Source organism: Miniopterus natalensis, chromosome 2 (assembly GCF_054644295.1).
Source record: "Miniopterus natalensis isolate mMinNat1 chromosome 2, mMinNat1.hap1, whole genome shotgun sequence".
In the NCBI taxonomy this organism is placed as follows: domain Eukaryota; kingdom Metazoa; phylum Chordata; class Mammalia; order Chiroptera; family Miniopteridae; genus Miniopterus; species Miniopterus natalensis.
The window spans coordinates 8,009,742-8,023,549 of NC_142082.1; the positions used below are offsets into that span (position 1 = coordinate 8,009,742).

At 43.3% G+C, this 13,808-nt stretch overlaps 1 protein-coding gene across 5 annotated transcripts in view; it reads left to right on the forward strand.

Moving 5' to 3' along the window:
• Nucleotides 1-13,808, forward strand: part of SNX25 (sorting nexin 25) — a 99,523-nt gene that overhangs the window by 80,175 nt on the left and 5,540 nt on the right. For 4 of the 5 annotated variants that reach the window (XM_016211292.2, XM_087814087.1, XM_016211294.2 and 1 more), the window contains 6 exons: nt 681-845; nt 1,945-2,076; nt 3,326-3,466; nt 6,378-6,491; nt 8,530-8,694; nt 11,943-12,060. In XM_016211292.2, the coding sequence (XP_016066778.2) occupies nt 681-845; nt 1,945-2,076; nt 3,326-3,466; nt 6,378-6,491; nt 8,530-8,694; nt 11,943-12,060 (835 nt within the window). The remainder of the gene's footprint in view (nt 1-680; nt 846-1,944; nt 2,077-3,325; nt 3,467-6,377; nt 6,492-8,529; nt 8,695-11,942; nt 12,061-13,808) is intronic. The other variant, XR_015714017.1, reaches the window with a different exon arrangement.

The window sequence follows — 13,808 nt, forward strand, 5'->3', positions numbered from 1 at the left end:
TTTTCAGTGCTCTGATGTTGCTACTCATGAATCTAATTAATATGCCCTTTAATAATCTATCCAGATTTTTCCAAGTTATATAGTTCTCTGTGAACTTTGTCACATTCAAATGCTAAATAAAATCATCTATCTAATGACTTATAAAATACATCTTCAAGGACCAAAACAAAATGTATACAGAAAATACTTTTACTGGTAGAAGTTTGGAAATTTTATTTTAGAGATTTGCATGAGGTTTTCAAAATATTCTTAGGACACCAAAAGGAAGCCAAATCTCAGTTTCTTTGTCAAAGATCAGGCATAAGGACATTGGGATTGAGTTGGGAAGATAACTCCATTGCCCCCCCCCCCCCCTTGTTTCATGCACATTTCTCTTGAGTGAACCATTTGGGAAATAATGGTATGGAAACTTTCTCCTTTCTCTAGGTTATTAAATGTTTCTGTTTTTTTGTAGGGGGGTTCATTTCTGAACACCAGTTACTTTGGTTCCAAATACTTTAATTTTTCACTTTATTGAGAAAAGCAGTCTGCTTGTAGACTTTCTACTATAGATTCTTTCCTTAGTGGAACCTAATACTTCGGGCAGTGTATTATAATGCTGTAGCACCTGCCTAATAGAAAGTAATTACTGAATAGTCCATCTTGTTAAGACATGGTGGTTATGTGACTTCTTTCCCCAGGGCCTGGGAGGTGAGGCTGGTGAGGAAGCTGTGGATGAAAGCACCAGTCAGATTAATGAACAAGCCAGTTTTGCTGTAAACAAACTACGAGAACTAAACGAGAAACTTGAATATAAAAGGCAAGCTCTAAATTCTATTCAAAATGCACCAAAACCTGACAAGAAGGTAACTCCTTTGCTTTCAAGGTTGTCTTTGAAAGTTTCCAGTTTTTAGATTTGATAAATAGTAGTTTTCAGTTTATGTTGAGAAGTACCATAGTTTCTTTAAAAGGGGTTTTACTGTAAGTTCTATTGTTGTTATTATTTGCTTCTATTAAGAATTAGAAAAGTGCTTGTTTTAATCTTTCATGATTTGGGTTCTCTCCCGGTTATTCTCTGTTGAGTAACTGTTCCCTTTCCTAGCTTGCCCGCAGTACCTTTGGGGAAGTGGGCAAAGCTCTCCCTTGTACCAAGGTCATTTCTGCAAGTGAGTTGACTACTCAAGGATAATCTTTAATTTTTTAAAAAATTTTCTTACAAATGCTACAAGTAAAATACAACCTCATAGAATTATGCAAGAAATAAATTATTTTGCTAAAAGCCAACAGAATTTTAAGTTTAAAAATGTAAACACCATCTTACTAATTGGCATTTCTCAAGCGCAAGAGGTCGTGTGGCCTTTTGCTTTGTGTTCATGCCTCTCTGGAGTCTGACAGGGAGGTTTCTGTAAGGGAGGCACGGCTCACACCCTTTGGCCTTCTAACTCGATCGCCTGTGGGCGCTTTCTGAATGTTGAAATTAGGAAGTTTGAGTTTTCCAGCTTTGTCCTTTCCCAGAGTGTTTTGGCTTTTCGCCTCCCTTGAGATTTCACATGAATTACAGGACGGACTTTTCTATTTATGTAAATAAATTTAGAGATTTAGACAGGGATTGTGTTGGATCCGTAGACCATTTTGGGTGGTATTGACATCTTAGCAATATTTAGTCTTCTAACCCGTGAACATGGGCTACCTTTCTTTCCACTTCCTTATATTTAATTTCTTTCATCAGTGTTCTGTCGTTTTTATTATAGAAGTCTTTCACCTTCATGTTTAAGTTCATCCCATGTATTTTATTATTTTTATGCTATTGTAATGGAATTCTTTTCTTAATTTCCTTTTTGGATTGCCTATTGTTAGTGTATAGAAATGCAACTGATTTTTATGTGTTGATTTAGTACCCTGCTACTTAAATTGTATAACATTTTAAACAGCTTCATAACTCCTGGGATGTTTTCCCTGTGGCAGATCGTTTCCAAGTTGAAGGAGGAAATCATTCTAACAGAGAAGGAACGCACAGACCTTCAGTTGCACATGGCAAGGACAGATTGGTGGTGTGAGAACCTCGGAATGTGGAAAGCCTCCATCACCAGTGGAGAGGTAGTTCACTTGCTTTCACTCCCTATTTAAGTTTGACTTCGTAAGATAAGATTTTATCCTGGGGAATTAAGGTCGAGGGTAGAAATCTTATATTTATTCCTTTAGACTGCCTTTGTCCTGCCTTCCGTTCCCCATGTTTTTGCTCTGGTTCTCCATGAGTGGGAGCTGGACTAGGTCCTGGGTGGAGAGCTTCTCTTACTCCATTAAGCCAGAGCGCTGTCCTTGTTCACTGGAATTGTAAGAAACTTCAGACAGGAGCAATTAATGTCTTTAAATTACCATTCTATTTTTCCATTGAAGGTTGAAATAAAATGAAAAGCGCTAACTGAAATTTGGAAGTAAGCATTTTTAAATTTAAGTGTTTCTGATAGTTCCTCCTGCTGACTTCAATTGCTCAAATGTTAGTAGCTCTAAGGTCTTTAATTATATACTTTGTCTCCCAATGTAAAATTTCATGAAACTAGAAATCAATGGCTTGTTGCATCCTGAAATTGAACTGGGGAGACCCTCATTCTTCTCTAAGAGGTGTTGGTATATCTCATGCCTGTGTGCTTGCTATTAATTTGATTTTCAAGGAAACACCGGGTGTTAATTCTGCCATATTAGTTTTCCTTTGCTGTATAACAAATTATCACAAATTTCATAGCTTAAAACAACACCCATTTGTTGGCTCCCAATTCTATAGGCCCATAGTCCAGCACAATGTGACTGAGTTCTCTGTTCACTGTGGCATAAAGCTGAAATCGAGATGTTGGCCAGACTGAATTCTTGTCTGGAGACTCTGGGGAAAATTCACTTCCAAGTTCATTCAGGTTGTTGGCAGAATCGTTGCCTGAGGTTGTGAAACTGAGGTCTCTCTGTTTCCTACTGTCAGCTGGGGGTTGTTCTTAGTTCCTGAAAGTGCTCCCAGATCTTTTCCTCATGTCCCTCTCCATCTTTAAGCAGCAACACGCTGGATCCTCCTTGTGTGTCCAGTCTCCGTGACTGCCCCAGAGAAGTCTGTCTGCTTTTAAAGTGCTCATGTGATTAGGTTAGGCCCACCCAGCTCATTTCTCTGTTTTAAGGTCAACTGTGCACCATCCCATCCCAATTGTTGGGCTAGAATCCCTCATATTCACAGCCCCGGGGCTATGCAGGGCAGATTCAGCAGGGAGGGGGAGCCTTGGGGACATGTAAAAATCTTGCTGCCACACTGGCTAACCATACTTTCTGTTGTTGTTCTTGTGTTTGTTTTGTTTTGTTTTCCAAGGTTACAGAAGAGAATGGTGAGCAGATGCCCTGTTACTTTGTCATGGTAAGCTTACAAGATGTTGGAGGAGTTGAAACCAAGAACTGGACGGTCCCCAGAAGGCTCAGTGAGTTTCAGAATTTACACCGGAAACTTAGTGAGGTACGAATACTCACAGAATGTTAGAATTGCTGAGCAAGAAGAGGTGTAAGAGCTCCTTTCAATTTTTCCCCCATAAGGAAACTGGTTAACCTTTCTCTTTTGCTGTTGATACTGGCAAAGTGGTATTTTTAGCCTGACATTTAGAAATTTACTCATAAATCAGACTATCTAGTCTCATCTAAATCCTTCAGGACAGATAATTATCTGATCTCCATTGTGAATGGAGACTGGAGAACCCCGGAGCTGGGAGACTACTAGGGATCATCGAGTGATTTCGAAGCTGCCGATTGTGACCCATTAGTGGGTAGTGAAACCAGCTGTGGGTGGCAGCGATTGAACGAGAGTAGAATCCATTGGATTTTTGTCCCCAAACGTTGGGGAGTCAGGTGTCAGGACTGAAAGCACAGACGGAAGCTGGGATCCCAGTGTGACTTCTGGGACTCTCTCTTTTTTAAAAAAAATATTTTTTTATTGACTTCAAAGAGGAAGGGGAGAAGGAGAGGGAGATAGAAACATCAATGATGAGAGAGTCATTGATAAGCTGCCTCCTGCAAGCCCCCTGCTGGGGATTGAGCCCAAAACCCAGGCTGGGAATCGAACCTCGATCTCCTGGATCATAGACTGATGCTCAGCCCCTGAGCCACGCTGGCCGGGCATGTCCCTCTGTCTCTGCGCCTCTTCTTCCTCACAGTACAATACAAACCTCGATAGCACCTCCCTCCCCTGTCTAACAGAGTCGTGAGAATTAAGGGAATAAATGAATACAAAGCATTTGGAAGAGTATGTGGCTCATGATAAGCATTATCGTGGTGTTGTTATTGTAGTAGTGATGAGCATTGCCTCATGGAACTTTTGTTCCAGTTTTACATGTATGTTTACATTATTTATATAGAAATGTACGTAAGCATGTGTGTTGTGGGCTGCAACTTAGCATATATTTCCTACTGAGGGTTTTAGTTAAAAATGTTTGAAAACCACTAATTTAGGTCAGTACTTTTATTTGATAAATGAGGGAAACTGATCCCAGAGAGTTTAATTGACTTATTATAAGATGTATACGTAGTGGCCAGGCCAGGATTAGAATCCAGGTAGTCTTACTTTCCATTCCTTATTTTTCCACTCGTCTCAGAAATGTCATCTTCTTTGATTCTCCTTCTACTGGAGGTAATTGCCCTTCGCCTCAGGAACTGAAAAGTTCTCCGCTCCCTTCTGCTTGCACTCAAGTCCATTTTCTCTCTTGCTCAGGATGAACTTGTGCTGATTAAACCCTGTGGTCACCTCTCAGACTCCTCTTTCGCAAATGAAAGATGTCTGTTCCTTTAAGCTTTTCTCCTAGGGTGATTTTTTAAAATCTTTTTAATCACTAACTTCTGGATGCTATTACTTCTTTAACTGCTTTTAAAAGGATGGTGGCCAAAGCTGAATGTCATACCACAGCGTTTCCCAAATGGACTGTGACCACTCTAGCGGTGTGGAAAGCAAAATATTCACCTTAATATAAGAATACGTTTTCCCCAAAATATTGAGTATGATTGACACTACAGAAAAACGCGTCGTTTGCCTTGTGAGAAACCATTGTGAAGCCAAAATTTAGTATCAGTCTCTTGATACTAAGAAGGAAAAACAAAAGGAGGGGAGAAAGGGACTTAGGGGAGATTTTGAAATAAAATGTACGTGGAAAATAAAATGATCTTTGAAAATCAAAACAATTACACTGAAGCACGAGAGGAAACAAACTATGAAATTCCATGTCTGTTTCTTCGTCTCTGTCACCTTTCCTCTCCTGTGGTGTTTCCTGTCATGTGAGTTTTCACCTTTTGAAAGTACCCTCCCTGTTGACATCTGCGACAGAAAGCACCTTTTTTAGGTCCCTGATGATTTTAATATTCCCTTCCAACTCTCACTACCTGTTTCACTTCTCTAAAGTGTTACCCCAAATTTGGGCACCAGTTGGTACTTGTGTCTTGGGTACATGCCGTTGAACTTGGGGTGCTTCAGTGGGTTGTGTGGGAAAGACCGGTGTTTCCTTTTCCACCACCCGAAGCACTTGCTACAGGTAACTTGTGACATGTCCTTTCTTGCTACAGCTATGCCACTGGGAGGCTGCCGTAACCCTGGTGATAGCAGGAGTAAATGCTGTGGCAGGCAAGCTCTGCCCACTCCCTTTTCAATGCCTTTTGATTTCCTGAAGTGGCCTGGGTGCCTTGATGAAGGCCCGTGTTGGAAGTGGGGGCCGTCTGGGGCATGGGGAACCCACTCCCTCTTATCTGAGGGGCAAACTGGCATCAAGAGCACAGACTTTATTGTCGGATGGATCTGGGTGTTAATCCTGACCCTCAGTTTTCTCATATATTAAATAGGAGCGATCGTAGTTCCTGACTCATAGAGCTGTTAACACGTGCCAGGCTTCCAGCACGGTGTCTGGCACAGTGTGGGGCTCCATCCACGCAGGGAAGTCTGTTATTATTTATTCACACACATTATCATTGTTAATAGCTTTATATTCTGCAGTCGCCATTAAAGGTAATGATAGAGCCTCAACCCGGTAGTCTTTCTTTCCATTGTGTTCTTTTGCCAGCTTTGATGGCTTTAGACAATGATGTAAACACAGCAAGTTCTCCTGTGTGCCACGTGTGCGTACCCAGAGTGCTGTGCTCCTGAGCGTGGTGTGCAAACCTGCCCTGTCAGCCTGGCTTCAGGGTCTGGGATGAGCTTTAGCTTTTTTCATCAAACATCCCATTCCTCCAGATTCCTTGAGCCTGATTAGAACAGGTAGGTTTTCAAGGTCTTAAATCTCAGAGGAACGAGCATAGGAGGAAGATACTTGGTTTGTTCTGTGTGTAGTTCTAAATCTCTTTTCAATATTAAAATGTAAGCTCAAGATACTAACATTTAACTTTCCCCCCCACAGTGCTTCCCTTCTTTAAAAAAAGTCCAGCTGCCTTCTCTCAGCAAGCTGCCTTTCAAATCTATAGATCAAAAGTTTATGGAAAAGTCAAAGAATCAATTAAACAAGTTTTTAAAGGTAAGAACTGAAAAGTCTTGGCTATGAAAAGAAAAATCAGTTACGTTGAGTTAAAACTGTCATTACTCTAAGAGCTTGCTCGTTGGCTTCCTGTTCTTACAGGCCATGCCAGATCCTCAAATGTCTTCTTATCTTTATTTTTTGTAATGAAAGTGTACTATGCATACAGAAAACGCAGATATCATGTGTACAATTTTCTCCATTTTTACAAACTGAACACGCCCTTGTAACTAGCACTCAACCCCAGAAACAGAATATCGCTGGTCCCGCCAGTGTCCTTCCCATCCCTGCTCCCGAACCAGAGGCAGCCATGACCCAGACTTCTAACCACACAGATGGTTACAGCTGTTTCTGAATTTTATATAAATGAATCATACAGCATGGACTCTTTTGTGTCTGACTTTTTTCACTCAACATTACAGTCATGAGATTCACCGAAAGCGCTGTTTTAGTCTAGATTATTAATTTTCATGGTTGTATAGGTTTATTTTGTTTTGTTTTTTTAATTTTAGTTTACTTTCAGTATTATTTTGTATTAGTTTTAGGTGTACAGCACAGTGATTAGACAATTATATACTTTACAAAGTGTTCCTCCAATTACTTTCAGTACCCACCTGGTACCATACATAGATTTTACAATATTGACTATATCCCCTGTGCTGTGTTTACATCCCTGTGGCTAGTTTGTAACTGCCAGCCTGTACTTTCAGTCCCTTCACCTCTTTCACCCAGTCCCCCACCCCCATCTCTACCTCTGTGTGTGTACAGGTTTTTCATTGTGTGAACACACTAGTGTTTATTCCTTCTTTTGTTGATGATCGCTTGCATAGCTTCCAGTTGGAGGCCATATTAAGAGTTCTTATTCTAGGGAAGATCATTGGGTTTATCAGATTTCAACATTTGTCTGAACAGATATACTGTGAATATCATGAACTAACTCCTCTGAGACTAGAACTTAACCTCTTCTTTTTTTTTCTCCCTCAACTGAGGATATTTTTTCCATTGATTTTTAGAGAGTGGAAGGGAGGGAGTGGGGGGAGGGAGAGATCGATGAGAGAGAGACACATCAATTACATCAATTGGTTGCCTCCTCGATATGCCCGACATGGGCCAGGGATCGAACCTGCAACCCAGGTACATGCCCTTGCCTGGGAATCGAACCCGAACCCTTCACTGTGCAGCGCAATGACCTATCCATTGAGCCACACCTGCCAGGGCAGAACTTCACCTCTTCCACCTCCCAGTTCCTGTCATCAGAAGCACAGCGCACTCCCTAGTCTTCCATCTTTCCCAAGAGTTACATCGTACATGGGGCAACATTTCCCACCGCTTTATTTGTTCCTAAACTCCGTATCTTTTAATACTAGACATTTAAACCTTCTTGTGGTCGCACCATTAATTTTACTGTCTTATCTGTCAGCAGCACTTGCTTGTACATAAACTTGGTACATGTTCTCCTTCACTCTCTTCTAAGGCCAGATAAGTACACAAAGAAGTTTAGGAAATTTCCAGTTTAAGGGCCAATAAAAAGTTACATAATTACATAAATGACCGCTGCGTGGAAGGTGGCAGCAGAGTGAGCTAAAACTGCTGCCGGCGGGCACTGCCGTGGTGTGCAGCTCAGAGTTCTTCTTTCAGCTGATGTAGAGTCTGAACTTAGCCATAAAAGGGTGGCGGAGTGGAAATCCCAGCCCAGACACACATGAGCGGGGATTTCAAAGGCAGTGGTCACCGGGTCTGTAAGCTGTGTGCAGAGTAAGAACTTCTGTGGCACTGAGTGCAGACCAGAGTGAGCTCTGTTGTCGGTGCAGGACTTCCCACCCCAGAGTGGCTGGGCCCTCCAGCCTCCCAGAGGGTTGGTCTGCCATTGTGATCACCGAGAACTGATCTAATGCATTTCACTAATACGTTTCATTCCAGGGAAAGAGAAGCCGGTTTCTGTTCAGGAGCAAGTGAATTACCTTTACTGCTTGGGCTGGTTGCTCTTGCAGCACAGGCATGTCCCGCAGAGGAGTAACGAGTCCTCTTTCTCCCACAGAACCTCCTTTCCGATGAAAGACTGTACCAGAGCGAAGCACTCTATGCCTTTTTGAGCCCATCTCCTGACTGCCTCAAGGCTGTGGATGTGCAGGGGAAGAGATCCACGTTTTCATTAGCCTCATTCCTGGAGAGGCTTCCTCGGGACTTCTTCTCCCATCAGGAGGTGAGCTGCTGAAGGCCGCGCCGTTCATAGTGCGTTAAGCAGATGTCTTATTGACGGCAGTTCAAAGTAACAGATGTTTGTCGACCGCATGCTACTCATGGGGAAAGGCAGGGATGCCCATCTTCAGTTATTATTGCTGTCATTTTGGGCACCTGCTTATGCTCCCCAACAAGTCCCTTGGAGCATTCAGATACAGAAATGAAGGGACTAATGAGTGAAATGCGGGTGGGAAGTTTCTAGGAGCCCCTGCACAAGGTGGACTAGCCAGTCCGGGGGGTGGGCGACCCATGGGGGAGTTGGAGCTTATATTGAGGGGGAGGAGGCTGTGTTTGCTGCACAGTAGGTCTTTGGACTGGTTGCAGGGACAGGGGCTTCTGCAGTGGGCTAATGGACGATTAGGCAAAGAGCAGGAGGGGCAAGGTCCTGCCAGGTTGAGGAGTGAATTTTTTATTTTGTATTTTTTAAAGTCTTATAAGAGTTCATTTGAGCCAAACTGAAGACAGTTGCTGGGAAGCAAAATCCCAACGGGATGAGAAAATGCTCCATAGGGTGGCAGTTTTGCAGCTTATTTTATACATCAGAACCAAGGGAACAGGAATAAGGAGGTGACATGAAATCCGTTGGTGATCAGGGAGTTGGGAGAAAGCAAATCGGGGAAATCTGAGACTGGGTAAGAAGTAAAATGGAGAGACACACTTTTACATTGGTGGGTACAGGGTAGTTGACATTTACAGCACCTGCAGATGGTATGTGAGCAACAAGATAACAGTGTGGTCTGAGTTGTGGGGCCAGAAGCTATGCCTTGGAAGGGTCTGGAAAGAAAATTACTCTGACATTTCAAAGATATGTTATCTTAGATGCACAAAGACAATAGACAACGTCAGAGTTGAAGATTGACTAGGGCGTTGACTCTCCATCACTGCTAGCTTTTAGTTACGCTCAAAGATCACCGTTTGGTTACTGTGGTCTTTGGGTTTGTAAGGCCCCCTGGGGGGCCTCCCTTGAACTTGTCAGGTTTAGTATGTGGCCCCTTTTTCATCCACAATGCCTAGGTAATAAAGCCTCCATACAAACCCAAAAGGACAAGGTTTGGAGAGCAACCAGGCTGATGGACATGTGGGGGGCTGGGAGAGTGGTGAGCCTGGAGGGGACATAGAAGCCCCATACTCCTTCCCACGTCCCTCACCTCTTCAGCTGGCTCTCCACCTGTACCCTGTATAATATCTTTTTGCATAAACTGGTAAATGTAAGGAAATGTTTCTCTGAATTCTGTGAGCCACTCTAGCAGATTACTTGAACCTGAGAAGGGGGGTCATGGGAACCCTGATTTATAGCTGGTTGGTCAGATGCACAGGTGATAGCCTGGACTTGCTATTGGTGTTTGAAGTGGGGGCAGCGTTGTAGGACTGAGTCCTTACTTGTGGCATCTGGTGCTAGTCTCTAGGTAGGTAGTGTCAGAATTGAGTTAAATTTGTAGGACAATCAGTCTTAAGAGAATTGGAGAATTCTTGGTGGTTTTGAAAAAAACACATGGGAAGGCCTGTCCCAGGCTGCCAGCTCCTCTTTCAGACAGGACAGGGTCTCCCAGTTACCACAGTTTCCCAGGATCCCTACCTGCTTGCTGTAAACCCTCATTTATAAAGGGTGTTAGAGAAGCAACCGCATCTGCCAGCGTCACTCACCCATTTCTCATCTCCCATGTCCAGAGGTTGGCAAATGTCCATGAGTGGGATGGGGGAGTCCAGCTAGGGCCTCAGGTGGCCACAGCCTCCTTCAGTCCCCAGTCACTAAGGTTTGGTCTTCAGCTCAGAGTTCTGCTTCCTCAGTTCTCGGTAGACAGGAAGCATTGGTCTGACTCTTAGTGTTGGCTTGAGCTGCAGGGGAGATGGAATGTCTCAGATCCCAGGGAAATGGCGTCTTGGGAATAAGGAATTTGGCCGCCCAGTTCCGTATGGAAAACTGAAGGTTGAGTGAACTTGGGGTCTACCGCTTTCAGCTGGTTGGACATCTGTCACACAGGCCTGGACCGTGGGCAGAGAATGTAAGTTTGGAGTTCTGAGCATCTGGATCTCCAGCCCTCCTGAGGGAGTGCAGGCTGAGGGGTTTAGACTTGATTTTCAGGGAATGGAGAGCCCTGTCATTAGCCCTTGGTCCCACAACTTTAGCTGTTACCTCTCTGCAGATGTTAGAGTCAACTTTCTCATCTGTCCTCCCGCTGCCTGTTTGTACCCTGATCTCAGCACCTCACCTACTTGTAGGAACAGCTACCTGAATATTTGTCAGTCTCCCCAGAGAGCTGCGGCCACCGAAAGTCTGGATCCACGATGTCCTCATTGGCACTAGCCTGTGCCTGAAACTTGCTGACATGCAGATCAGGAAATGAGACTAGCCACAATACAGAATAAAAGCTTGAATCAGAGCTTTAAAAATAACTAATTACTTTAAACTATGCATGTTTTTAAAAGCAGTGAATTTAAAACCATTTAAGTTAAAAAAATAAATAAAAGAAAAACAACAAGAAAAAACACACCAAACAAAACAAAAAAGGAGCCTTAGCCAGATTTCTCAGTGGTTAGAGCTCTGGCCTGCAGACTGCAGGGCCCCTGGTTTGATTCTGGCCAAGGGCACGTACCTTGGCTGCAGGCTCGATCCCCTGCTCTCATCGGGGCGAGTTCGGGAGGCAACCAGTTGATGTGTCTCTCTCACATCGATGTTTCTCTCTCTCTCTTTCTCTCTCTTCCACACTCTCTCCGAAAAGCAATGGAAAAAATATCCTTGGGTGAGAATTAAAAAACCCCCACAAAAAACGAAAAAAGAAAAAAAAATTTTACGTTAAAAAGTCTTACTTCACTGAATGTATTGGGGTGACATTGATTCACAGAACCATACAGGTTTCAAGTATACAACTCAGCAAAACATCGTCTGCACACTGAATCATACTTTTAAAACTCAAAATGGTTAGAAAACGATTTTGTTGTCTACTAATTCACTCCTTATCAATCCGGTGACAGAGGCTTTTACAGTTATTTTAAACCCTGAGTAAAGCTTTAAGGTCAGGCTTGCCCTTGAGGTTAGATACATTTTCCCTCCTTATTGAAAATGCATGGATGTCCGCATGCAGGAAGGTTGAAGGATTGTGCGAGATTGAAATATTAGCCTGTTGTTTGGATTTACACTTGGAAAGGAGAACAGCTCTACCACTTTCTTGGAAGAGTGACCTGCTTCCTGTGACTTTTCTGCGCCCCCAGGAGGAGGCCGAGGAGGACAGTGACCTGTCCGATTACGGCGATGATGTGGACGGGAGGAAAGACTCCTTGGCTGAACCGTGTTTCATGTTGATTGGGGAGATTTTTGAACTTCGAGGAAGTAAGCTTTTTTTGTTATTATTTAGTGGTATTTTCTAGTTAAGTTGTTATACATGTACACATTTAATATCCCTTTATTCTTGAATCAAACAAGTATTTAGATTCATTCATTCATTCATTTGGCAAATACTCCTAAGGGCCAACCAGATACTGTGGTGGGACCTGAGGATGCAGCCTCTGTGCTCCTGGCACGTGGTGGTGAAGCCCCCTGTTTCCCTCCTTGACAAGGGAGAGGAAGCACCACCTTAGCCTTTCATCAGCTCGTGCTTTGCGGTACAGAGATTGAGACGTGGTGGATACGTCCAAGCCAGTCAGGGCCAGAGCAGGGCTCAAAATCCTGTCTTTGCAGCACGCATTTCCCCCATCATGTGCCTCCCAGAAGCATATTTGGTTTTGCTGGTGACATTTCCGAGGGGGGAAAAATAGAACATTGTTTATAATGAGATGCGATATCTTTACCATCAGCAAAATCCTAGTGTTGCTGCAGCTGCTCTGTGGCTTTGAACAAACGAGCCCTCAGAAGGAGTCCTTGCAGCTGTTTTATATGTGGGGTGAGGGTGGGGGTGGGGAAGACAGGAAAAAGTAGAGGAAGCGGGTGTCGGTCCCAGGAGGGAATTTGGAGCACGGCTGATTCTGCCCTAGTTCCCGCTCTAGTTTCATGTACAAAAAGAAGCCAGTAATAATGCAGCCTTTTATTTATTTTATTTTTACTTTTGTTAATCCTTACCCGAAGGTACTTTTTCTGTTGATTTTTAGAGAGTGGGAGGGAGGGAGGGGAGAGAGAGAAACATCGATGTGAGACAGACACATCAATTGGTCACCTCCTACATGTGCCCTGACCAGGGCCTGGGTTCGAACCTACAACCCAGGTATGTACCCTTGACTGGAAATCGAACCCGAGACCCTTCGGGGCTTGGGCTGGCACTCTAACCACTGAGAAACACCAGCCAGGGCAATAATACAGCCTTTTAAAAATGTAGAGCCAGTCACTCAGCTGACAGGCATTCTTTCTGGAGTGGCACATGTCCTCAGACCCTCTGAGTATAAGCCACCTCTCTCCTGCCTGAGGAAAGCAGGTGGAGTTATCGTCACTGAGAGACATGCTCCCCCAGCCTAAATGCCAGCCTCAAAAGAATAGACCTACAAGCTGGCAGTGTGCCCTGAATGCCATCAAAAATTCAAGGTGCTTTTAAGGCATGGCCCCGACTCCAAGACTTGAATCTTACTTGAAGGATTAACAACACTACTTTAACTGGTCATTTAGATCCATTTAAGATGTTGGAAATGACCTTGAAATGTTTTGAAATCTAGTACCAAGTCTATGTGAATTGCTGACTTGTGTGTATGGGGCTGCCCCACACAAAGGTGTTTGGGAATTTCCTCCTTTTAGGTTTTCTAACTCATGCAGGAGCCCTGAACTCTCGGCTCCATTATAGTCAAGTCTGAGTCTCTTGTTTGCTCATGTGTCAGTAGCTAAACATTTCAATGAATGGAGGTAAATATATAAATGGAAAATTTGGTTTAAATTCCAATCTGCAGACCTAAAATATCCTCACAGCATTTCTTTGCTTCCTTTACGTTTATATTTATATTCTGTACCTATAGAAATGTGTCTCCAAGTTAATAATAAAAGTTTAGATTTGTAGAATTCTTTACAATGCTCTTTCACACAAAATATTGACAAGACTGTCAGTGAAAAAGGACATGTTAATACTGTCCCCAGATGAGGAAACAGGCTCAGAGGAGGTG